This window comes from Salmo salar, unplaced genomic scaffold (assembly GCF_965601325.2).
Source record: "Salmo salar unplaced genomic scaffold, fSalSal1 ptg000721l, whole genome shotgun sequence".
NCBI classification, from domain to species: domain Eukaryota; kingdom Metazoa; phylum Chordata; class Actinopteri; order Salmoniformes; family Salmonidae; genus Salmo; species Salmo salar.
In genome coordinates, this window is record NW_027675475.1 from 60,355 (window position 1) to 88,296 (window position 27,942).

The window sequence follows — 27,942 nt, forward strand, 5'->3', positions numbered from 1 at the left end:
AAACTACTGTCGTAAAACAACTATCGTAAAACAGCTGTCGTAAAAACAACGGTCGTAAAAACACGTCCTGTTCGTGTGAATATTTTTTTTTTATTCGATGTCCTTTAATTTTACGCTAAAATACTACGTGAAGTATCTATTTTCAAGATTGAAATTGTGATTTATAATTTTAAATTATGTTGAATGTGTAACATTAGGGGGGTTTGTAATTTTAGGACAGCTAGCTACTTCCTTATGTGAGCTGGTCAGGTGGTTAGTACCAGCGGAGTAAATATGGCGACGGTCATGATGTACATTTTACATCAAATACTTTCACTGTATTAACTACTGGGACTTTTATATATACCAGTACATGACGTTCCCACTGCCGATATTACCCGGTAACGGTGCACGATTCCCGGACGAGCAATGTGTCATTGATGGGGGGGGGGGTCGGGATACGGTCGTGTTCCGTTTTGCATCGTCTGACGTCGGTACTGTACGGGGGACGGAGCCGGGGGACCGAGCCAGATAGATAGTCCCCGGTGTTAAGTGTTATTGTTTATATTACAGCGGTGACAGACAGACAGACAGGTATAACAGACAGACAGACTTTGGTCAGATGTCATGTTGATGCGGGGTCTTCCTGCATCGTGTGAAATCATCATGGACAGACATGTGAAGACAACTCCCAGTTGGGTAGAGGGAACGGGACAGAGACAACCGTCAGTGTCATGGACTGTTACTCCCAGCCAGTAGAGGGATACAGACCGACAGACAGACAGACTGGCTATCAGGCAGACAGACAGACAGACAGACAGACAGACAGACAGACAGACAGACAGACAGACAGACAGACAGACAGCTAGCCTAGTGGATGGACTTCCTCTGATGTCATAGCTGACCCCCCTGGCCCGCCCGGTCCAGAGAAAAATGATTGGTGCCCCAGATGTGGTGGCGTTTACTAAAGAGGATGATTTTGGGGAGGTAGGGTACCCCGACCCCCGGGTGGTACCAGAGGAATTCTCTGTCCCTCTGTTCCCATCGAACAACAACGCCAACCCCTGGACCAAGACCTCGTACGCCAAGTTCACTAAGGACTTCATCCTCATATCAGAGTTCTCCGAGCAGGTCGGTACCGTGCGCGTGTGTGTGTGTGTGTGTGTGTAGTGTGTGTGTGTGTGTGTAGTGTGTGTAGTGTGTGTGTGTGTGTGTGTAGTGTGTGTGTGTGTGTGTGTGTGTGTGTGTAGTGTGTGTGTGTGTGTGTGTGTGATGAGCTCACCTTGTGTGTTTTCCTCTCCTCCAGGTGGGCCCCCAGCCTCTGCTCACCATACCTGATGACCCAAAAGTGTTCGGGACCTTTGACCTGAACTACTTCAGTCTGAGGATCATGTCTGTTGACTACCAGGCCTCGTTCGTAGGGCACCCTACCGGCAGCGGATACCCACGACTCAGGTAGCTGTCCTACTGTCTGTTGTATTCTACTCTAATGATATCCTATTGTACTCTACCAAGGCCTCGTTCGTAGGGCACCCTACCGGCAGCGGATACCCACGACTCAGGTAGCTGTCCTACTGTCTGTTGTATTCTACTCTAATGATATCCTATTGTACTCTACCAAGGCCTCGTTCGTAGGGCACCCTACCGGCAGCGGATACCCACGACTCAGGTAGCTGTCCTACTGTCTGTTGTATTCTACTCTAATGATATCCTATTGTACTCTACCAAGGCCTCGTTCGTAGGGCACCCTACCGGCAGCGGATACCCACGACTCAGGTAGCTGTCCTACTGTCTGTTGTATTCTACTCTAATGATATCCTATTGTACTCTACCAAGGCCTCGTTCGTAGGGCACCCTACCGGCAGCGGATACCCACGACTCAGGTAGCTGTCCTACTGTCTGTTGTATTCTACTCTAATGATATCCTATTGTACTCTACCAAGGCCTCGTTCGTAGGGCACCCTACCGGCAGCGGATACCCACGACTCAGGTAGCTGTCCTACTGTCTGTTGTATTCTACTCTAATGATATCCTATTGTACTCTACCAAGGCCTCGTTCGTAGGGCACCCTACCGGCAGCGGATACCCACGACTCAGGTAGCTGTCCTACTGTCTGTTGTATTCTACTCTAATGATATCCTATTGTACTCTAATGATATCCTATTGTATGTTTTATTGTACTCTAATGATATCCTATTGTATGTTTTAATCTACTCTAATGATATCCTATTGTACTCTAATGATATCCTATTGTATGTTTTATTCTACTCTAATGATATCCTATTGTATGTTTTATTCTACTCTAATGATATCCTATTGTACTCTAATGATATCCTATTGTACTCTACTCTAATGATATCCTATTGTATTGTACTCTAATGATATCCTATTGTATTGTACTCTAATGATATCCTATTGTATGTTTTATTGTACTCTACTCTAATGATATCCTATTGTATTGTACTCTAATGATATCCTATTGTATTGTACTCTAATGATATCCTATTGTATTGTACTCTAATGATATCCTATTGTATTGTACTCTAATGATATCTTATTGTATGTTTTATTGTACTCTAATGATATCCTACTGTCTGTTTTATTCTACTCTAATGATATCTTATTGTATGTTTTATTCTACTCTAATGATATCCTATTGTATTTGTATTCTACTCTAATGATATCCTATTGTATATGTATTGTACTCTACTCTAATGATATCTTATTGTATGTTTTATTGTACTCTAATGATATCCTATTGTATATGTATTGTACTCTACTGTATTTGTATTCTACTCTAATGATATCTTATTGTATGTTTTATTGTATTCTAATGATATCCTATTGTATTGTACTCTAATTATTTTGTTACATTCTATTATATTCTACTGTAATTCTATTCTGTTCTGTTTTATATTATATACTACTATATTTTTTGTTATTCTATTATATTCTACTCTAATTCTATTATTTTCTACTCTAAATAGATTGTTACATTCTATTATATTCTACTCATTATATTATTATACTCTAATTCTATTATATTCTACTCTAAATAGTTTCTGTTACATTCTATTATATTCTACTCATTATATTATTCTACTCTAATTCTATTATATTCTACTCTAAATAGTTTCTGTTACATTCTATTATATTCTACTCATTATATTATTATACTCTAATTCTATTATATTCTACTCTAAATAGTTTCTGTTACATTCTATTATATTCTACTCATTATATTATTATACTCTAATTCTATTATTTTCTACTCTAAATAGTTTCTGTTACATTCTATTATATTCTACTCTAATTCTATTCTGTTCTGTTTTATATTATATACTACTATATTTTTTCTTATTCTATTATATTCTACTCTAATTCTATTATTTTCTACTCTAAATAGTTTCTGTTACATTCTATTATATTCTACTCATTATATTATTATACTCTAATTTTATTATTTTCTACTCTAAATAGTTTCTGTTACATTCTATTATATTCTACTCTAATTCTATTCTGTTCTGTTTTATATTATATACTACTATATTTTTTCTTATTCTATTATATTCTACTCTAATTCTATTATTTTCTACTCTAAATAGTTTCTGTTACATTCTGTTATTTTCTACTCATTCTATTCTGTCCTAATTATTTTCTATTATATTATACTCTAATTCTATTATTTTCTACTCTAAATAGATTGTTACATTCTATTATATTCTACTCATTATATTATTCTACACTAATTCTATTATTTTCTACTCTAAATAGTTTCTGTTACATTCTATTATATTCTACTCATTATATTATTCTACTCTAATTCTATTATATTCTACTCTAAATAGTTTCTGTTACATTCTATTATATTCTACTCTAAATAGTTTCTGTTACATTCTATTATATTCTACTCATTATATTATTCTACTCTAATTCTATTATATTCTACTCTAAATAGTTTCTGTTACATTCTATTATATTCTACTCTAATTCTATTATTTTCTCTTCTCCTGTAATGGTTTTCTGTTCTATTGTATTATATTTCTGCTCTACTCCACCCTGATTGTATTATATTTCTGCTCTACTCCACCCTGACTGTATAATATTTCTGCTCTACTCCACCCTGATTGTATAATATTTCTGCTCTACTCCACCCTGATTGTATTATAATTCTGCTCTACTCCACCCTGATTGTATAATATTTCTGCTCTACTCCACCCTGATTGTATAATATTTCTGCTCTACTCCACCCTGATTGTATTATATTTCTGCTCTACTCCACCCTGATTGTATTATATTTCTGCTCTACTCCACCCTGATTGTATAATATTTCTGCTCTACTCCACCCTGATTGTATAATATTTCTGCTCTACTCCACCCTGATTGTATAATATTTCTGCTCTACTCCACCCTGATTGTATAATATTTCTGCTCTACTCCACCCTGATTGTATAATATTTCTGCTCTACTCCACCCTGACTGTATTATATTTCTGCTCTACTCCACCCTGACTGTATTATATTTCTGCTCTACTCCACCCTGATTGTGTTATATTTCTGCTCTACTCCACCCTGATTGTATAATATTTCTGCTCTACTCCACCCTGATTGTATTATATTTCTGCTCTACTCCACCCTGATTGTATAATATTTCTGCTCTACTCCACCCTGATTGTATTATATTTCTGCTCTACTCCACCCTGATTGTATAATATTTCTGCTCTACTCCACCCTGATTGTATAATATTTCTGCTCTACTCCACCCTGACTGTATTATATTTCTGCTCTACTCCACCCTGATTGTATTATATTTCTGCTCTACTCCACCCTGATTGTATAATATTTCTGCTCTACTCCACCCTGATTGTATAATATTTCTGCTCTACTCCACCCTGATTGTATTATATTTCTGCTCTACTCCACCCTGACTGTATAATATTTCTGCTCTACTCCACCCTGATTGTATAATATTTCTGCTCTACTCCACCCTGACTGTATAATATTTCTGCTCTACTCCACCCTGACTGTATAATATTTCTGCTCTACTCCACCCTGATTGTATAATATTTCTGCTCTACTCCACCCTGATTGTATAATATTTCTGCTCTACTCCACCCTGATTGTATAATATTTCTGCTCTACTCCACCCTGATTGTATAATATTTCTGCTCTACTCCACCCTGATTGTGTAATATTTCTGCTCTACTCCACCCTGATTGTGTTATATTTCTGCTCTACTCCACCCTAATTGTATAATATTTCTGCTCTACTCCACCCTGATTGTATAATATTTCTGCTCTACTCCACCCTGACTGTATAATATTTCTGCTCTACTCCACCCTGACTGTATAATATTTCTGCTCTACTCCACCCTGATTGTATTATATTTCTGCTCTACTCCACCCTGATTGTATTATATTTCTGCTCTACTCCACCCTGATTGTATAATATTTCTGCTCTACTCCACCCTGATTGTATTATATTTCTGCTCTACTCCACCCTGATTGTATTATATTTCTGCTCTACTCCACCCTGATTGTATAATATTTCTGCTCTACTCCACCCTGATTGTATAATATTTCTGCTCTACTCCACCCTGATTGTGTAATATTTCTGCTCTACTCCACCCTGATTGTGTAATATTTCTGCTCTACTCCACCCTGATTGTATAATATTTCTGCTCTACTCCACCCTGATTGTATAATATTTCTGCTCTACTCCACCCTGACTGTATTATATTTCTGCTCTACTCCACCCTGACTGTATAATATTTCTGCTCTACTCCACCCTGACTGTATTATATTTCTGCTCTACTCCACCCTGACTGTATAATATTTCTGCTCTACTCCACCCTGATTGTATAATATTTCTGCTCTACTCCACCCTGACTGTATTATATTTCTGCTCTACTCCACCCTGACTGTATAATATTTCTGCTCTACTCCACCCTGATTGTATAATATTTCTGCTCTACTCCACCCTGATTGTATAATATTTCTGCTCTACTCCACCCTGACTGTATAATATTTCTGCTCTACTCCACCCTGACTCTATAATATTTCTGCTCTACTCCACCCTGATTTTATAATATTTCTGCTCTACTCCACCCTGACTGTATAATATTTCTGCTCTACTCCACCCTGACTGTATAATATTTCTGCTCTACTCCACCCTGACTGTATTATATTTCTGCTCTACTCCACCCTGACTGTATAATATTTCTGCTCTACTCCACCCTGCCTGTATAATATTTCTGCTCTACTCCACCCTGATTGTATAATATTTCTGCTCTACTCCACCCTGACTGTATAATATTTCTGCTCTACTCCACCCTGACTGTATAATATTTCTGCTCTACTCCACCCTGACTGTATAATATTTCTGCTCTACTCCACCCTGACTGTATAATATTTCTGCTCTACTCCACCCTGACTGTATAATATTTCTGCTCTACTCCACCCTGACTGTATTATATTTCTGCTCTACTCCACCCTGATTGTATAATATTTCTGCTCTACTCCACCCTGACTGTATAATATTTCTGCTCTACTCCACCCTGACTGTATAATATTTCTGCTCTACTCCACCCTGACTGTATAATATTTCTGCTCTACTCCACCCTGATTGTATAATATTTCTGCTCTACTCCACCCTGACTGTATAATATTTCTGCTCTCCTCCCCTTGTAGTTTTGTGGAGGACTCCCGTGTGGTGCTGGGCGACTCTAAGGAAGGAGCGTTCGCCTACGTCCACCACCTGACTCTGTACGACCTGGAGGCCCGGGGTTTCGTCCGCCCGTTCTGCATGGCGTACGTCTCCGCCGACGAGAGGAAGATCATGCAGCAGTTCCAGGAGCTGTCGCTCCGCTTCTCACGAGCCTCCGAGCTCCTGAAGACCGGAAACCGACGGGCCTTCGCCCGCGAGCTGCAGAGGAAGCTACGAGACCTGGAGTAAGAGGAGAGATACGGACACACACACACTATACACACACACACTAACACACTATACACACACACACACACACACATACACACTAACACACTCTGACACACACTCACTCTGACACACACACACACACTCTGACACACACACTCTGACACACACACACACACTCTGACACACACACTCTGACACAAACACACACACACACACACACTCTGACACACACACTCTGACACACACACTCTGACACACACACACTCTGACACACACACACACTTACACACACACACTCTGACACACACACACACAGACACACACACACTCAGTCTGACACACACACACACACACTCTGACACACACACTAACACACACACACTCTGACACACACACTAACACACACACACACACACACACTCTGACACACACACACACAGACACACACACACACTCAGTCTGACACACACACACACAGACACACACACACACACTCTGACACACACACACTCTGACACACACACACACTCTGACACAGACACACACACACTCAGTCTGACACACACACACACACACACACACTCTGACACACACACACACTCTAACACACACACACACACTCTGACACACACACACACACACACACACACACAGACACACACACACACACACTCTAACACACACACACACACAGACACACACACACACACACTCTGACACACACACACACACACACAGACACACACACACACACTCTGACACACACACACACACACAGACACACACACACACACACAGACACACACACACACACAGACACACACACACACACACAGACACACACACACACACTCTGACACACACACACACACACTCTGACACACACACACACAGACACACACACACACACTCTGACACACACACACACACACAGACACACACACACACACTCTGACACACACACACACACACTCTGACACACACACACACAGACACACACACACACACTCTGACACACACACACTACTACTGCTACAATCTGTTGTAACTTCCCGTCGTGCCCCTTCCTGCCAGGTACACGCGGTCCGTTCTGCAGACACACTCTAACACACACACACACTCTGACACACACACACTATACACACACACACACACACACACTCACTCTGACACACACACACACACTCTGACACACACACACACACACTCTGAGACACACTCTGACACACACACACTGACACACACACACACACACTCTGACACACAGACACACACAGACACACACACACTCACTCTGACACACACACACTAACACACACACTTACACACACACTCTGACACACACACACACTACTACTGCTACAATCTGTTGTAACTTCCCGTCGTGCCCCTTCCTGCCAGGTACACGCGGTCCGTTCTGCAGACAGAGGAAGGGCTTCAGCGCGAGGCGGGGCCTCAGGGCTGTTACTCCGCCCACGCGGTGGACAAGGCCAATGAGCTTGCAGCGATGGAGAAGAGTATCTTCGAGCACCGAGACCTGCTGAGACAGATCACCTCGTACCTTCTCCGCCCCCGCCGAGACCCCCACGCAGCACACTGCCAACACTGCGTCACCGAGTCCCGGAAACACAGAGACTCCTCGCCTCCTGGTTCCGACCCCGGCGGCGAGGAGGAGGGAGAGAGGAGGAGGAGGAGACAGTCTTACACCCCTCAGCTGATGAAAGGGAAACCGGCGAAATGTTTCGCCAAACGTCTGAAGAACATGACGGAGTTATGCGAGGAGTGGTTCTACGAAGCCGCGGTGGAACTTCTCGCTCACACGGAGAGGTGTTTCCGGGGGGATCTGTGTTACCTGTACACCCGCCGCTTGGACCGAGCTCTACGCAGGAAACAGAACGTCGTCAACTTCCTGTTCGAGGAGGAGCTCGGGGAGGAAGAAGAGGAGGTAGCGGCGCTGGGAAGAATCTTCTGTTCTCTAAACCACGCGACGGGGACGGACCAACGCTCGCGTCTTATACACACCCCTTCCGTCGCGCTTTGCCCCGAGCCAGACCTTCCAGAGGTGTACCCTCTCTGTCCTGATAACTCTGCCCCGCAGAGCGACGCCCTGGCTGGGGACGAGAGGCTGGAGTCGTCACTCTCTGATCTGACCGTGGAGACACAGGACCAAGAAAGCTCTGAGGAGAATAAGGACAGCTTTAGTAGTGACAGGAGTGGAGGAGAGGAAGAGGAGGAGGAGGAAGGACAGGAGGAAGGAGACCAGACCCCTGTTTTTCTGCTGGAGACTGAGGAGAGGGGAGAGGGTGAGAACGAAGGAGGGTTTGAGAGAGGGGCTGAGACAGGGGAGAGAGGGGCTGAGACAGGACAGAGAGGGGCTGAGACAGGACAGAGAGGGGCTGAGACAGGGGAGAGAGGGGCTGAGACAGAGGAGAGAGGGGCTGAGACAGGACAGAGAGGGGCTGAGACAGAGGAGAGAGGGGCTGAGACAGGACAGAGAGGTACTGAGACAGAGGAGAGAGGGGCTGAGACAGGACAGAGAGGGACTGAGACAGGACATAGAGGGACTGAGACAGGACAGAGAGGGGCTGAGACAGGACAGAGAGGTGCTGAGACAGGACAGAGAGGGGCTGAGACAGGACAGAGAGGGGCCGAGACAGGACAGAGAGGGGCCGAGACAGGACAGAGAGGGGCCGAGACAGGACAGAGAGGGGCCGAGACAGGACAGAGAGGGGCCGAGACAGGACAGAGAGGGGCCGAGACAGGACAGAGAGGGGCCGAGACAGGACAGAGAGGGGCCGAGACAGGACAGAGAGGGGCCGAGACAGGACAGAGAGGGGCCGAGACAGAGGAGAGAGGGGCCGAGACAGGACAGAGAGGGGCCGAGACAGGACAGAGAGGGGCCGAGACAGGACAGAGAGGTGCTGAGACAGGACAGAGAGGTACTGAGACAGAGGAGAGAGGGGCTGAGACAGGACAGAGAGGGGCCGAGACAGGACAGAGAGGTACTGAGACAGAGGAGAGAGGGGCCGAGACAGGACAGAGAGGGGCCGAGACAGGACAGAGAGGGGCCGAGACAGGACAGAGAGGGACCGAGACAGGACAGAGAGGGGCCGAGACAGGACAGAGAGGGACTGAGACAGGACAGAGAGGGGCCGAGACAGGACAGAGAGGGGCCGAGACAGGACAGAGAGGGGCCGAGACAGGACAGAGAGGGGCCGAGACAGGACAGAGAGGGGCCGAGACAGGACAGAGAGGGGCCGAGACAGGACAGAGAGGGGCCGAGACAGGACAGAGAGGTGCCGAGACAGGACAGAGAGGTGCCGAGACAGGACAGAGAGGTGCCGAGACAGGACAGAGAGTTCCTGACCCTGAGTTGTTGGTCCACATGGACACGGCCTGCTGCATGTCTCAGACCGAAGGCTTCCTGTACAACTCTTCTCCCACAGACACGCTACCTGCTTCTGGGCTGCAGCCCGGCTCTCTACCCCTCCCACCGGTGGTCAGCCAGGAGCCCCAGGCCATGCTGTCGATCCAGGGGGTGTACGGCCTGGGTTCCCCACACTACCAGAACCCCGGGGCTGGACTGGACCTGCCCGTCTCCTCCTTGGGAGATGCCACCTCCAAGGGGTCGGACCAGGACGGGTCGGACTGTACCACGTCAGCGTCTACGGGGTCGGAACGGGCCGGTTCACCTCCGGGGTACGGCGGGGTGGTGGTAACGCTGAGGCAGAAGAAGAGGGCTGGACAGGAAGCCCTCAGGTGAGTAACTCGTTCGGGTCGATTTAATTCATTCTATAGTTAAAGAGGACTCTCGGATTTCTCCTGTCTATGTGTGTGTGTGTGTGTGTTTTCTATACCCTGCTCGTTCTCCCCACCCCGACGGCTTCAACCCTTCTGGTGTAGTTTTACCCTGGGCGTACAAACCCTGGGCTCCCCACCCCGACGGCTTCAACCCTTCTGGTGTAGTGTTACCCTGGGCGTACAAACCCTGGGCTCCCCACCCCGGCTTCAACCCTTCTGGTGTAGTGTTACCCTGGGCGTACAAACCCTGGGCTCCCCACCCCGGCTTCAACCCTTCTGGTGTAGTGTTACCCTGGGCGTACAAACCCTGGGCTCCCCACCCCGGCTTCAACCCTTCTGGTGTAGTGTTACCCTGGGCGTACAAACCCTGGGCTCCCCACCCCGGCTTCAACCCTTCTGGTGTAGTGTTACCCTGGGCGTACAAACCCTGGGCTCCCCACCCCGGCTTCAACCCTTCTGGTGTAGTGTTACCCTGGGCGTACAAACCCTGGGCTCCCCCCCCCCCCCCCCCCCCGACGGCTTCAACCCTTCTGGTGTAGTGTTACCCTGGGCGTACAAACCCTGGGCTCCCCACCCCGGCTTCAACCCTTCTGGTGTAGTGTTACCCTGGGCGTACAAACCCTGGGCTCCCCACCCCGGCTTCAACCCTTCTGGTGTAGTGTTACCCTGGGCGTACAAACCCTGGGCTCCCCACCCCGGCTTCAACCCTTCTGGTGTAGTGTTACCCTGGGCGTACAAACCCTGGGCTCCCCACCCCGGCTTCAACCCTTCTGGTGTAGTGTTACCCTGGGCGTACAAACCCTGGGCTCCCCACCCCGGCTTCAACCCTTCTGGTGTAGTGTTACCCTGGGCGTACAAACCCTGGGCTCCCCACCCCGGCTTCAACCCTTCTGGTGTAGTGTTACCCTGGGCGTACAAACCCTGGGCTCCCCACCCCGGCTTCAACCCTTCTGGTGTAGTGTTACCCTGGGCGTACAAACCCTGGGCTCCCCACCCCGGCTTCAACCCTTCTGGTGTAGTGTTACCCTGGGCGTACAAACCCCCCCGTGTGGAATTCCTGGTGTCTGGCAGCGTTTTGGAAAACTGCCGATCGGGTGGTCAAGAACGTAAAGTTCGTCTCAGCCTCGGGGGGCTGCTCTTCAGTCAGTCAGACTTTATGAACACTAACTTTATAACACCCCGGCCTGTTCCCTAGGAAACTCTGGGGCTGGATAACACCCGGCCTGTTCCCTAGGGAACTCTGGGGCTGGATAACACCCGGCCTGTTCCCTAGGAAACTCTGGAGCTGGATGACACCCGGCCTGTTCCCTAGGAAACTCTGGAGCTGAATAACACCCGGCCTGTTCCCTAGGAAACTCTGGAGCTGGATAACACCCGGCCTGTTCCCTAGGAAACTCTGGAGCTGGATAACACCTGGCCTGTTCCCTAGGAAACTCTGGAGCTGGATGACACCCGGCCTGTTCCCTAGGAAACTCTGGAGCTGGATAACACCCGGCCTGTTCCCTAGGAAACTCTGGAGCTGGATAACACCCGGCCTGTTCCCTAGGAAACTCTGGAGCTGGATAACACCCAGCCTGTTCCCTAGGAAACTCTGGAGCTGAATTACACCCGGCCTGTTCCCTAGGAAACTCTGGAGCTGGATAACACCCGGCCTGTTCCCTAGGAAACTCTGGAGCTGAATTACACCCGGCCTGTTCCCTAGGAAACTCTGGAGCTGGATAACACCCGGCCTGTTCCCTAGGAAACTCTGGAGCTGGATAACACCCGGCCTGTTCCCTAGGAAACTCTGGAGCTGAATAACACCCGGCCTGTTCCCTAGGAAACTCTGGAGTTTAGTTACACCCGGCCTGTTCCCTAGGAAACTCTGGAGCTGAATAACACCCGGCCTGTTCCCTAGGAAACTCTGGAGTTTAATTACACCCGGCCTGTTCCCTAGGAAACTCTGGAGCTGAATTACACCCGGCCTGTTCCCTAGGAAACTCTGGAGCTGAATAACACCCGACCTGTTCCCTAGGAAACTCTATTATATTCTACTATGTATATACTGTAATATATTCTACTATGTGTATACTGTATTATATTCTACTATGTATATACTGTAATATATTCTACTATGTATATACTGTATTATATTCTACTATGTATATACTGTATTATATTCTACTATGTATATACTATAATATATTCTACTATGTATATACTGTATTATATTCTACTATGTATATACTGTAATATATTCTACTATGTATATACTGTAATATATTCTACTATGTATATACTGTAATATATTCTACTACGTATATACTGTATTATATTCTACTATGTATATACTGTAATATATTCTACTATGTATATACTGTAATATATTCTACTATGTATATACTGTAATATATTCTACTATGTATATACTGTAATATATTCTACTATGTATATACTGTAATATATTCTACTATGTATATACTGTAATATATTCTACTATGTATATACTGTATTATATTCTACTATGTATATACTGTAATATATTCTATTATGTATATACTGTATTATATTCTACTATGTATATACTGTATTCTATACTATTCTACTGTATCTGTATGTATTCTGCTGCTCTGACATCGTTGGAGCTAGAAACACAAGCATTTAGTTAGATATTACTGTTGGAGCTAGAAACACAAGCATTTAGTTAGATATTACTGTTGGAGCTAGAAACACAAGCATTTAGTTAGATATTACTGTTGGAGCTAGAAACACAAGCATTTAGTTAGATATTACTGTTGGAGCTGGGAACACAAGCATTTAGTTAGATATTACTGCACTGTTGGAGCTAGAAACACAAGCATTTAGTTAGATATTACTGTTGGAGCTGGGAACACAAGCATTTAGTTAGATATTACTGTTGGAGCTAGGAACACAAGCATTTAGTTAGATATTACTGTTGGAGCTAGAAACACAAGCATTTAGTTAGATATTACTGTTGGAGCTGGGAACACAAGCATTTAGTTAGATATTACTGTTGGAGCTAGAAACACAAGCATTTAGTTAGATACTACTGTTGGAGCTGGGAACACAAGCATTTAGTTAGATATTACTGCACTGTTGGAGCTAGAAACACAAGCATTTAGTTAGATATTACTGTTGGAGCTGGGAACACAAGCATTTAGTTAGATATTACTGTTGGAGCTAGAAACACAAGCATTTAGTTAGATATTACTGCTGGAGCTAGAAACACAAGCATTTAGTTAGATATTACTGTTGGAGCTGGGAACACAAGCATTTAGTTAGATATTACTGCACTGTTGGAGCTAGGAACACAAGCATTTAGTTAGATATTACTGTTGGAGTTGGGAACACAAGCATTTAGTTAGATATTACTGTTGGAGCTAGAAACACAAGCATTTAGTTAGATATTACTGTTGGAGCTGGGAACACAAGCATTTAGTTAGATATTACTGCACTGTTGGAGCTAGAAACACAAGCATTTAGTTAGATATTACTGTTGGAGCTGGGAACACAAGCATTTAGTTAGATATTACTGTTGGAGCTAGAAACACAAGCATTTAGTTAGTTATTACTGTTGGAGCTGGGAACACAAGCATTTAGTTAGATATTACTGTACTGTTGGAGTTGGGAACACAAGCATTTAGTTAGATATTACTGCACTGTTGGAGCTGGGAACACAAGCATTTAGTTAGATATTACTGTTGGAGCTGGGAACACAAGCATTTAGTTAGATATTACTGTTGGAGTTGGGAACACAAGCATTTAGTTAGATATTACTGTTGGAGCTAGAAACACAAGCATTTAGTTAGATATTACTGTTGGAGCTAGGAACACAAGCATTTAGTTAGATATTACTGCACTGTTGGAGCTAGAAACACAAGCATTTAGTTAGATATTACTGTTGGAGCTGGGACACAAGCATTTAGTTAGATATTACTGTTGGAGCTAGAAACACAAGCATTTAGTTAGATATTACTGTTGGAGCTGGGAACACAAGCATTTAGTTAGATATTACTGTACTGTTGGAGCTAGAAACACAAGCATTTAGTTAGATACTACTGTTTGGAGCTGGGAACACAAGCATTTAGTTAGATACTACTGTTGGAGCTGGGAACACAAGCATTTAGTTAGATATTACTGCACTGTTGGAGCTAGAAACACAAGCATTTAGTTAGATATTACTGTTGGAGCTGGGAACACAAGCATTTAGTTAGATATTACTGCACTGTTGGAGCTAGGAACACAAGCATTTAGTTAGATATTACTGTTGGAGTTGGGAACACAAGCATTTAGTTAGATATTACTGTTGGAGCTAGAAACACAAGCATTTAGTTAGATATTACTGTTGGAGCTGGGAACACAAGCATTTAGTTAGATATTACTGCACTGTTGGAGCTAGAAACACAAGCATTTAGTTAGATATTACTGTTGGAGCTGGGAACACAAGCATTTAGTTAGATATTACTGTTGGAGCTAGAAACACAAGCATTTAGTTAGTTATTACTGTTGGAGCTGGGAACACAAGCATTTAGTTAGATATTACTGTACTGTTGGAGTTGGGAACACAAGCATTTAGTTAGATATTACTGTTGGAGCTAGAAACACAAGCATTTAGTTAGATATTACTGTTGGAGCTAGGAACACAAGCATTTAGTTAGATATTACTGCACTGTTGGAGCTGGGAACACAAGCATTTAGTTAGATATTACTGTTGGAGCTGGGAACACAAGCATTTAGTTAGATATTACTGTTGGAGTTGGGAACACAAGCATTTAGTTAGATATTACTGTTGGAGCTAGAAACACAAGCATTTAGTTAGATATTACTGTTGGAGCTAGGAACACAAGCATTTAGTTAGATATTACTGCACTGTTGGAGCTAGAAACACAAGCATTTAGTTAGATATTACTGTTGGAGCTGGGAACACAAGCATTTAGTTAGATATTACTGTTGGAGCTAGAAACACAAGCATTTAGTTAGATATTACTGTTGGAGCTGGGAACACAAGCATTTAGTTAGATATTACTGTACTGTTGGAGCTAGAAACACAAGCATTTAGTTAGATACTACTGTTGGAGCTGGGAACACAAGCATTTAGTTAGATATTACTGCACTGTTGGAGCTAGAAACACAAGCATTTAGTTAGATACTACTGTTGGAGCTAGAAACACAAGCATTTAGTTAGATACTACTGCACTGTTGGAGCTAGAAACACAAGCATTTAGTTAGATATTACTGCACTGTTGGAGCTGGGACCACAAGCATTTAGTTAGATATTACTGTTGGAGCTAGAAACACAAGCATTTAGTTAGATATTACTGTTGGAGCTAGGAACACAAGCATTTAGTTAGATATTACTGCACTGTTGGAGCTGGGAACACAAGCATTTAGTTAGATATTACTGTTGGAGCTGGGAACACAAGCATTTAGTTAGATACTACTGTTGGAGCTAGGAACACAAGCATTTAGTTAGATATTACTGCACTGTTGGAGCTGGGAACACAAGCATTTAGTTAGATACTACTGTTGGAGCTAGAAACACAAGCATTTAGTTAGATATTACTGTTGGAGCTGGGAACACAAGCATTTAGTTAGATATTACTGCACTGTTGGAGCTGGGAACACAAGCATTTAGTTAGATATTACTGTTGGAGCTAGAAACACAAGCATTTAGTTAGATATTACTGTTGGAGCTGGGAACACAAGCATTTAGTTAGATATTACTGTTGGAGCTGGGAACACAAGCATTTAGTTAGATATTACTGCACTGTTGGAGCTGGGACCACAAGCATTTAGTTAGATATTACTGTTGGAGCTAGAAACACAAGCATTTAGTTAGATATTACTGTTGGAGCTGGGAACACAAGCATTTAGTTAGATATTACTGTTGGAGCTAGAAACACAAGCATTTAGTTAGATATTACTGCACTGTTGGAGCTGGGAACACAAGCATTTAGTTAGATATTACTGTTGGAGCTAGGAACACAAGCATTTAGTTAGATATTACTGTTGGAGCTAGAAACACAAGCATTTAGTTAGATATTACTGTTGGAGCTGGGAACACAAGCATTTAGTTAGATACTACTGCACTGTTGGAGCTAGAAACACAAGCATTTAGTTAGATATTACTGTTGGAGCTAGAAACACAAGCATTTAGTTAGATATTACTGTTGGAGCTAGAAACACAAGCATTTAGTTAGATATTACTGTTGGAGCTGGGAACACAAGCATTTAGTTAGATATTACTGTTGGAGCTGGGAACACAAGCATTTAGTTAGATATTACTGCACTGTTGGAGCTGGGACCACAAGCATTTAGTTAGATATTACTGTTGGAGCTAGAAACACAAGCATTTAGTTAGATATTACTGTTGGAGCTGGGAACACAAGTATTTAGTTAGATATTACTGTTGGAGCTAGAAACACAAGCATTTCGCTACACCCACAATAACATCTGTTAAACACGTGTATGTGATTATCTCTCGCTCTCTGTCTCTACCTCCAGGTTTGTGCGTCAGTATCCGTTTGCCTTGCATGCCCTGTGGTCCCTACTGAGTGGTCGGACCCTGGTGGTCCTGGGATCCGAGGAGGGGAGGGTCAGGAGGCTGGTGTCCGCTCTAGCCCTCTACGTGCCTGGACCCGGGCGCTGTGGGGAGAGGGTCCAGCCTTGGCTCTCCTGCCCCTTCAGCCTCACTGACCTACAGAGGTGGAAACTCATAGGACTGCAGAGGTGAGGAGGAAGGGGCGGTGCCTGCGTGAGTGGGGATCAGTTCCATACATTCATTTCTATGATCGAAACACTTCCTGTTATAACTAGCCTATGTACAGTCTACTTCCTGTTATGACTAGCCTATATACAGTCTACTTCCTGTTATGACTAGCCTATATACGGTCTACTTCCTGTTATGACTAGCCTATATACAGTCTACTTCCTGTTATGACTAGCCTATATACAGTCTACTTCCTGTTATAACTAGCCTATATACAGTCTACTTCCTGTTATGACTAGCCTATATACAGTCTACTTCCTGTTATAACTGGCCTATATACAGTCTACTTCCTGTTATAACTGGCCTATATACAGTCTACTTCCTGTTATAACTGGCCTATATACAGTCTACTTCCTGTTATAACTAGCCTATATACAGTCTACTTCCTGTTATAACGAGCCTATATAAAGTCTACTTCCTGTTATAACTGGCCTATATACAGTCTACTTCCTGTTATGACTAGCCTATATACGGTCTACTTCCTGTTATGACTAGCCTATATACAGTCTACTTCCTGTTATGACTAGCCTATATACAGTCTACTTCCTGTTATAACTAGCCTGTATACTGTCTACTTCCTGTTATAACTAGCCTATACACAGTCTACTTCCTGTTATAACGAGCCTATATAAAGTCTACTTCCTGTTATAACTAGCCTGTATACGTCTACTTCCTGTTATAACTAGCCTGTATACGTCTACTTCCTGTTATAACTAGCCTATTTACGGTCTACTTCCTGTTTATAACTAGCTTATAGACAGTAGACATGCCTCCTCCTCCTCCTCCTCCTACCCTATAGACAGTAGACATGCCTCCTCCTCCTCCCCTATAGACAGTAGACACGCCTCCTCCTCCTCCTACCCTATAGACAGTAGACATGCCTCCTCCTCCTCCTACCCTATAGACAGTAGACATGCCTCCTCCTCCTCCTACCCTATAGACAGTAGACATGCCTCCTCCTCCTACCCTATAGACAGTAGACATGCCTCCTCCTCCTCCTCCTACCCTATAGACAGTAGACATGCCTCCTCCTCCTACCCTATAGACAGTAGACATGCCTCCTCCTCCTCCTACCCTATAGACAGTAGACATGCCTCCTCCTCCTCCTACCCTATAGACAGTAGACATGCCTCCTCCTCCTTCTACCCTATAGACAGTAGACATGCCTCCTCCTACCCTATAGACAGTAGACATGCCTCCTCCTCCTCCTACCCTATAGACAGTAGACATGCCTCCTCCTCCTCCTCCTCCTACCCTATAGACAGTAGACATGCCTCCTCCTCCTCCTCCTACCCTATAGACAGTAGACATGCCTCCTCCTCCTCCTCCTACCCTATAGACAGTAGACATGCCTCCTCCTCCTCCTACCCTATAGACAGTAGACATGCCTCCTCCTCCTCCTCCTACCCTATAGACAGTAGACATGCCTCCTCCTACCCTATAGACAGTAGACATGCCTCCTCCTCCTCCTCCTACCCTATTGACAGTAGACATGCCTCCTCCTCCTCCCCTATAGACAGTAGACACGCCTCCTCCTCCTCCTACCCTATAGACAGTAGACATGCCTCCTCCTCCTCCTCCTACCCTATAGACAGTAGACATGCCTCCTCCTCCTCCCCTATAGACAGTAGACACGCCTCCTCCTCCTCCTACCCTATAGACAGTAGACATGCCTCCTCCTCCTCCTCCTACCCTATAGACAGTAGACATGCCTCCTCCTCCTCCTCCTACCCTATAGACAGTAGACATGCCTCCTCCTCCTACCCTATAGACAGTAGACATGCCTCCTCCTCCTCCTACCCTATAGACAGTAGACATGCCTCCTCCTCCTACCCTATAGACAGTAGACATGCCTCCTCCTCCTCCTACCCTATAGACAGTAGACATGCCTCCTCCTCCTTCTACCCTATAGACAGTAGACATGCCTCCTCCTACCCTATAGACAGTAGACATGCCTCCTCCTCCTCCTACCCTATAGACAGTAGACATGCCTCCTCCTCCTCCTCCCCTATAGACAGTAGACATGCCTCCTCCTCCTCCTCCTACCCTATAGACAGTAGACATGCCTCCTCCTACTCCTACCCTATAGACAGTAGACATGCCTCCTCCTCCTCCTCCTACCCTATAGACAGTAGACATGCCTCCTCCTCCTCCTCCTCCTACCCTATAGACAGTAGACATGCCTCCTCCTCCTCCTACCCTATAGACAGTAGACATGCCTCCTCCTCCTCCTACCCTATAGACAGTAGACATGCCTCCTCCTCCTCCTACCCTATAGACAGTAGACATGCCTCCTCCTCCTCCTCCTCCTACCCTATAGACAGTAGACATGCCTCCTCCTCCTCCTCCCCTATAGACAGTAGACATGCCTCCTCCTCCTCCTCCTACCCTATAGACAGTAGACATGCCTCCTCCTCCTACCCTATAGACAGTAGACATGCCTCCTCCTCCTCCTACCCTATAGACAGTAGACATGCCTCCTCCTAGCTCCTACCCTATAGACAGTAGACACGCCTCCGCCTCCTCCTCCTCCTACCCTATAGACAGTAGACATGCCTCCTCCTCCTCCTCCTCCTCCCCTATAGACAGTAGACATGCCGCCTCCTCCTCCTCCTCCCCTATAGACAGTAGACATGCCTCCTCCTCCTAGCTCCTCAACCTAATGAAAGTCTCATTTTGCGGCCTTAAATGAAAATATAAATTGGGGATAGTTTTTCCACATTGATCAGTATAAAATATGTCTAGATTTTCACTGGGCGCCATACATCTCATTCAGACTGAATATCTCCTCTCTCTTTTCCTCCAGGGTGGCTTCTCCCGTGGGGACCAGCATGCTCTGCTCTCTGTCTCGCTACAGCCGTTACATCTCCGTCCTGGACGCCGACCGGAAGACCCTCCGTTGCCCCGGCTACCGCGGAACCCTCCTGTCCAACATGGCGGACCGCCGTACCCGGCTCCGGCGAGGATCCACCTACTTCTTACATCTCCAGAACGTGCTCAGTAGACTGGCCGCCCGGGCTTTCCACCTTAGCTTTACACATCACCTCCATCTTCCCATCAGCCACCGCCGGGAGCAGAGACAGGAAGTAGAGGAGAGGACGCGGGGCTTCCTGAGGGATCAGCTCGGGCTCGGCGAAGACGACTGTTCCGTCCTGATGTACCTGAGTCAGCTGATCACCCGGCACTACCTGGAGACGGACAACATACTAGACCCGACCACTGGGGGTGCTGTAACCCCAGAGACGGGCCTAGACCCGACCACTGGGGGTGCTGTAACCCCAGAGACGGGCCTAGACCCGACCACTGGGGGTGCTGTAACCCCAGAGACTGGCCTAGACCCGACCACTGGGGGTGCTGTAACCCCAGAGACGGGCCTAGACCCGACCACTGGGGGCGCTGTAACCCCAGAGACGGGCCTAGACCCGACCACTGGGGGCGCTGTAACCCCAGAGACGGGCCTAGACCCGACCACTGGGGGCGCTGTAACCCCAGAGACGGGCGTCGACCCCACCACTGGGGGTGCTGTAACCCCAGAGACGGGCCTAGACCCGACCACTGGGGGCGCTATAACCCCAGAGCAGAACCTAGACCCGACCACTGGGGGTGCTGCCAGGAAGAGAGCTCCACCCAGCTTCACTTTCTCCTATACAAGATCTGATCTGAAACACTGACCGAGGATCGAATCTCTGAGAGCCCTCGAGTCTTCTCTCCTCACCTCCTCAAAACAGCACTGGAGACAGATGGGAGATTTCGCTCTAGGTTGGAGACCGTCTCCTAGGTAATCGGGAGAGACTGAGGAGGGAGCGAGGGGGTTTTAGTGAATGTAATGCTGTCCATCCGTCCGTCCTCCTTCTAATGAATGTCCGAATCCAGGGGGGGACGGGAACCTGGACACTGATTTTTGATTGATTGATTGACAAGTCCACTATGAACCGTCCTTCTGATCTGAGCGAGAAGTGTGTGTGTGTGTGTGTAACGTTAATATGATGCATGTTCCGTGTGTGTTCGTGCCGGTCCGTGTCCCCGTGATGTTGCATGTTGTCCACAGAACCACAGTACTACTATTACTACTATAGTTTGTTGGGAACGTTGTAAAGGACCAGATTGGTGCCCGTTCAACGAATCTAATTTATTAATGAAAAGAGGGACATTCGTCAAATCAGTCATGCTTTATGTGTCGTAACAGGACCCACCGATGTGTTTTACTTAAGTCCGATTTTTGGATTATATTTCACTGTTTTTTTCCCTGCATAACATGTAGAAGTTGTCTCTTTTTTTTTTCTTGAAGAGGGTGGCTGCTAAATGCTAACTCCCTGCTAAATGCTAACTCCCTGCTAAATGCTAACTCCCTGCTGAATGCTAACTCCCTGCTGAATGCTAACGCCCTGCTAAATGCTAACTCCCTGCTAAATGCTAACTCCCTGCTAAATGCTAACTCCCTGCTAAATGCTAAATGCTAAATGCTAACTCCTTGCTGAATGCTAACTCCCTGCTGAATGCTAACTCCCTGCTAAATGCTAACTCCCTGCTAGATGCTAACTCCCTGCTAAATGCTAACTCCCTGCTAAATGCTAACTCCCTGCTAAATGCTAACTCCCTGCTAGATGCTAACTCCCTGCTAAATGCTAACTCCCTGCTAAATGCTAACTCCTTGCTAAATGCTAACTCCCTGCTAAATGCTAACTCCCGTTTTCGTATAAGCTGGTTAGCCTTAGCTAGCGTACAGAAATCGTTGATTTAGGTGACGATGACATGAGTTGATAACATCCAATACAATCATTATACTCCGATTTTTTTTTTTTACCTCCAACATAGTGTGAAATAGACAATAGACTAATTTAGCTGAGGGACAACGAGGAAGCTTTGGGGATTCCCCCCCCCCGCCCCCCCCGACGCGTTTCCATGGCAAGGGAGTTCCTTTGTTTGTTTTTTTTTGGTCGAGTTCGATTTAGCTCCTTTACCGTCGCTATACCAACGACGTGTATATAAACCCTAGACTGCTGCTGCTGCTGCTGTTTACTGGACATTTATAGGCTTTAAGCCACCGGTCGGCCATTTTGACAGTCCTCCATAGGATTGAATGGAAGTTTACAGCATTACAATTAACGGTTTCAAGGACAACATTACATGTATTTAAGTATTTGTTGTTGTTTGTAGTGGGGGACAGTAACATTAGTATTTTTAAAGGGGTTGGGGGGGGGGGGGGGGGGGGGGCGCTAAAAAAAATATTTTAGTTTAGCTCACATATGTAAAATTATACATTACGGTGTCTTAATGGAATAAACATGTCAGAAATTAATGTAATGACATTTAGTAAATGGATTTCTATATCGTCCAACATATTATTTACAATGGAGGAGAGCCAAAATGGCTGCACGTTGGCTTCAATACAACACCCCCACCCCCCCCGTCAGCCATCCAGGGTTTATACACATCATTAAGGAGAGCCAAAATGGCTGCAATACAACACCCCCCTGTCAGCCATCCAGGGTTTATACACATCATTAAGGAGAGCCAAAATGGCTGCAGGGTGGCTTCAATACAGCACCCCCACCCCCCCCGTCAGCCATCCAGGGTTTATACACATCATTAAGGAGAGCCAAAATGGCTGCAATACAACACCCCCCTGTCAGCCATCCAGGGTTTATACACATCATTAAGGAGAGCCAAAATGGCTGCACGGTGGCTTCAATACAGCACCCCCCTGTCAGCCATCCAGGGTTTATACACATCATTAAGGAGAGCCAAAATGGCTGCAATACAGCCCCCCCCCCTGTCAGCCATCCAGGGTTTATACACATCATTAAGGAGAGCCAAAATGGCTGCACGGTGGCTTCAATACAGCACCCCCCTGTCAGCCATCCAGGGCTTATAAACATCATTAAGGAGAGCCAAAATGGCTGCAATACAGCCCCCCCCCCTGTCAGCCATCCAGGGTTTATACACATCATTAAGGAGAGCCAAAATGGCTGCAAGGTGGCTTCAATACCATCAACAAAACACCAAATGATGGAATTTCCTCGTGGAAGAATGGCGTCTCATCCCTCCGATAGACTTCCCAGACACTTGTAGAATCGATGTCAAGGTGTATTAAAGCTGTTCTGGTTGGTGGAGGACCCGACGTCCTATTAAAACACTGTTGGAGTTTCCTTTATTCTGGCAGTTACCTGGTGGTTGGTGGAGGACCCGACGTCCTATTAAAACACTATGTTGGAGTTTCCTTTATTCTGGCAGTTACCTGGTGGTTGGTGGAGGACCTGGAGTTTCCTTTATTCTGCCAGTTACCTGGTGGACGACCCGACCTCTTATTAAAACACTGTTGGAGTTTCCTTTATTCTGCCAGTTACCTGGTGGACGACCCGACCTCTTATTAAAACACTGTTGGAGTTTCCTTTATTCTGCCAGTTACCTGGTGGACGACCCGACCTCCTATTAAAACACTATGTTGGAGTTTCCTTTATTCTGCCAGTTACCTGGTGGACGACCCGACCTCCTATTAAAACACTATGTTGGAGTTTCCTTTATTCTGCCAGTTACCTGGTGGTTGGTGGACCTGGAGTTTCCTTTATTCTGCCAGTTACCTGGTGGACGACCCGACCTCCTATTAAAACACTGTTGGAGTTTCCTTTATTCTGCCAGTTACCTGGTGGACGACCCGACCTCCTATTAAAACACTGTTGGAGTTTCCTTTATTCTGCCAGTTACCTGGTGGATGACCCGACCTCCTATTAAAACACTGTTGGTGTTTCCTTTATTCTGCCAGTTACCTGGTGGACGACCCGACCTCCTATTAAAACACTGTTGGAGTTTCCTTTATTCTGCCAGTTACCTGGTGGTTGGTGGAGGACCTGGAGTTTCCTTTATTCTGCCAGTTACCTGGTGGACGACCCGACGTCCTATTAAAACACTGTTGGAGTTTCCTTTATTCTGCCAGTTACCTGGTGGACGACCCGACCTCCTATTAAAACACTGTTGGAGTTTCCTTTATTCTGCCAGTTACCTGGTGGTTGGTGGACCTGGAGTTTCCTTTATTCTGCCAGTTACCTGGTGGACGACCCGACCTCCTATTAAAACACTGTTGGAGTTTCCTTTATTCTGCCAGTTACCTGGTGGACGACCCGACCTCCTATTAAAACACTGTTGGAGTTTCCTTTATTCTGCCAGTTACCTGGTGGACGACCCGACCTCCTATTAAAACACTGTTGGTGTTTCCTTTATTCTGCCAGTTACCTGGTGGACGACCCGACCTCCTATTAAAACACTATGTTGGAGTTTCCTTTATTCTGGCAGTTACCTGGTGGTTGGTGGAGGACCTGGAGTTTCCTTTATTCTGCCAGTTACCTGGTGGAGGACCCGACCTCCTATTAAAACACTGTTGGAGTTTCCTTTATTCTGCCAGTTACCTGGTGGACGACCCGACCTCCTATTAAAACACTGTTGGAGTTTCCTTTATTCTGCCAGTTACCTGGTGGTTGGTGGACCTGGAGTTTCCTTTATTCTGCCAGTTACCTGGTGGACGACCCGACCTCCTATTAAAACACTGTTGGAGTTTCCTTTATTCTGCCAGTTACCTGGTGGACGACCCGACCTCCTATTAAAACACTGTTGGAGTTTCCTTTATTCTGCCAGTTACCTGGTGGACGACCCGACCTCCTATTAAAACACTGTTGGTGTTTCCTTTATTCTGGCAGTTACCTGGTGGTTGGTGGAGGACCTGGAGTTTCCTTTATTCTGCCAGTTACCTGGTGGACGACCCGACCTCCTATTAAAACACTGTTGGTGTTTCCTTTATTCTGCCAGTTACCTGGTGGACGACCCGACCTCCTATTAAAACACTTTATGTTGCTGTTTCCTTCACAAGGTTCATTTCCATCTTGCTGTTTGTTGAAAGGTCAAGATGTTTGGATGTGTATTTTATTCTTCTGATTGTTACAGATTGGCTAAATGCAGACAAAATGCAACCCAAAACAGTCTTACCACAGTGTGCTTATTGTGTGTGTGTGTGTGTGTGTGTGTGTGCTTATTGTGTGTGTGTGTGTGTGTGTGTGTGTGCTTATTGTGTGTGTGTGTGTGCGTGTGCTTATTGTGTGTGTGTGTGTGTGTGTGCTTATTGTGTGTGTGTGTGTGTGTGTTGCGTCAGGTCTGCTTTCACCTAGTTATGTATAGCTGTTGTGTTTCAATGTCAAAGTATTATTCAGGTCCTGAGGGCCAAAACATTTCTGCTTTCTCTTCCTACCTGATGTCCCCAGGTCTGAATGAGTCTCTCTACCTGATGTCCCCAGGTCTGAATGAGTCTCTCTACCTGATGTCCCCAGGTCTGAATGAGTCTCTCTACCTGATGTCCCCAGGTCTGAATGAGTCTCTCTACCTGATGTCCCCAGGTCTGAATGAGTCTCTCTACCTGATGTCCCAAGGTCTGAATGAGTCTCTCTACCTGATGTCCCCAGGTCTGAATGAGTCTCTCTACCTGATGTCCCCAGGTCTGAATGAGTCTCTCTACCTGATGTCCCCAGGTCTGAATGAGTCTCTCTACCTGATGTCCCCAGGTCTGAATGAGTCTCTCTACCTGATGTCCCCAGGTCTGAATGAGTCTCAGGTCTGAATGAGTCTCTCTACCTGATGTCCCCAGGTCTGAATGAGTCTCTCTACCTGATGTCCCCAGGTCTGAATGAGTCTCTCTACCTGATGTCCCCAGGTCTGAATGAGTCTCTCTACCTGATGTCCCCAGGTCTGAATTAGTCTCTCTACCTGATGTCCCCAGGTCTGAATGAGTCTCAGGTCTGAATGAGTCTCTCTACCTGATGTCCCCAGGTCTGAATGAGTCTCTCTACCTGATGTCCCCAGGTCTGAATGAGTCTCAGGTCTGAATGAGTCTCTCTACCTGATGTCCCCAGGTCTGAATGAGTCTCTCTACCTGATGTCCCCAGGTCTGAATGAGTCTCTCTACCTGATGTCCCCAGGTCTGAATGAGTCTCTACCTGATGTCCCCAGGTCTGAATGAGTCTCTCTACCTGATGTCCCCAGGTCTGAATGAGTCTCTCTACCTGATGTCCCCAGGTCTGAACGAGTCTCTCTACCTGATGTCCCCAGGTCTGAACGAGTCTCTCTACCTGATGTCCCCAGGTCTGAACGAGTCTCTCTACCTGATGTCCCCAGGTCTGAACGAGTCTCTCTACCTGATGTCCCCAGGTCTGAATGAGTCTCTCTACCTGATGTCCCCAGGTCTGAATGAGTCTCTCTACCTGATGTCCCCAGGTCTGAATGAGTCTCTCTACCTGATGTCCCCAGGTCTGAATGAGTCTCTCTACCTGATGTCCCCAGGTCTGAATGAGTCTCTCTACCTGATGTCCCCAGGTCTGAATGAGTCTCAACCTGTTGTCCCCAGATCTGAACGAGTCTCGGGTCTGAACGAGTCTCGGATTACAGGTAGAGGATGAGAACCAGTAGTGTTTCGTCCCTCCAGGACCAGAAAGAAATAGCCCTTGGCTAGATTCAATCTGATCCGCAGAAGATCCGGGTTATAGTTCACCTTTAAAAAAAACCAAAAAGGTAATTTACGATTGAGCCTACTGTTAACGTGGAAACTTTACCTTTTAATAAGGTGCACAGCCGAAAAGAGGAGATCGGATTTGAATCTAGGAACAGCTTCCTCCCTCCCTCCAGTCCTAACGAGGGGTGAGAGATATATATATATATGGGTCCCGTGTGGCTCAGTTGGTAGAGCATGGGTGTTTGCAACGCCAGGGTTGTGGGTTCGATTCCCACGGGGGACCAATACGTGGGGGGGGGGGGAAATGTCTGAAATGTATGCATTCACTACTGTAAGTCGCTCTGGATAAGAGCGTCTGCTAAAATAACTAAAATGTAAATGTTAATAACTGATCTAGAATCAGTTTCCTCCCTCCAGTCCTAACAGGTCACCATTAGAGAGGTGATATATATATATATATAACTGATCTAGGATCAGTCCTAACGGGTCACCATTAGAGAGGTGATATATATATATATATAACTGATCTAGGATCAGTCCTAACGGGTCACCATTAGAGAGGTGATATATATATATATATAACTGATCTAGGATCAGTCCTAACGGGTCACCATTAGAGAGGTGATATATATAACTGATCTAGGACCAGTGTTGAACAGGTCACCATTAGAGAGGTGATATATATATATATATATATATATATAACTGATCTAGGACCAGTGTTAAACAGAGCTGAATGTCTGTCTGGTTCATACCATTTATGATGCTGATGTATTGTTATTATAATGACATTAAATTATTGAATGTTTCTGTCGATTTGTAAAGTGGTTGGGTGTTGTTACTGAAATGGTTCCAACCTGGTTCCTCTCCGGTCGGATAAAACGCAGCCGGTTCCTCTAAACGGTCGGATAAAACGCAGCCGGTTCCTCTAAACGGTCGGATAAAACACAGCCGGCTCCTCTAAACGG

The 27,942-nt window shown here is 45.6% G+C and overlaps 2 protein-coding genes across 4 annotated transcripts; both read left to right on the plus strand.

The window, feature by feature from the left end:
- Nucleotides 1–11: 11 nt before the first annotated feature.
- On the plus strand, nucleotides 12–27,790 carry LOC123736410 (guanine nucleotide exchange protein smcr8a). Of its 3 annotated transcripts, XR_014391606.1 has the most exons (7): nucleotides 12–1,110; nucleotides 1,286–1,434; nucleotides 6,668–6,928; nucleotides 8,316–10,673; nucleotides 17,220–17,444; nucleotides 20,291–26,345; nucleotides 26,839–27,790. XR_014391606.1 is itself a non-coding variant. In XM_082972496.1 (6 exons), the coding sequence occupies exons 1-6, from the start codon at nucleotides 913–915 to the stop codon at nucleotides 21,153–21,155; spliced, it is 4,056 nt and encodes a 1,351-aa protein (XP_082828622.1). In that variant the 5' UTR covers nucleotides 12–912; the 3' UTR covers nucleotides 21,156–27,790. The 3 variants fall into 3 exon arrangements, 2 of the variants coding, with proteins under 2 accessions (XP_082828622.1, XP_082828623.1); XM_082972496.1 differs by having other exon boundaries at nucleotides 20,291–27,790; XM_082972497.1 differs by lacking the exon at nucleotides 12–1,110 and having other exon boundaries at nucleotides 1,298–2,076; nucleotides 20,291–27,790.
- On the plus strand, nucleotides 26,451–27,790 carry LOC106597073 (uncharacterized). Its single transcript, XM_082972499.1, has 2 exons — nucleotides 26,451–26,838; nucleotides 26,870–27,790. The coding sequence occupies exons 1-2, from the start codon at nucleotides 26,451–26,453 to the stop codon at nucleotides 26,890–26,892; spliced, it is 411 nt and encodes a 136-aa protein (XP_082828625.1). The 3' UTR covers nucleotides 26,893–27,790.
- Nucleotides 27,791–27,942: the final 152 nt, after the last annotated feature.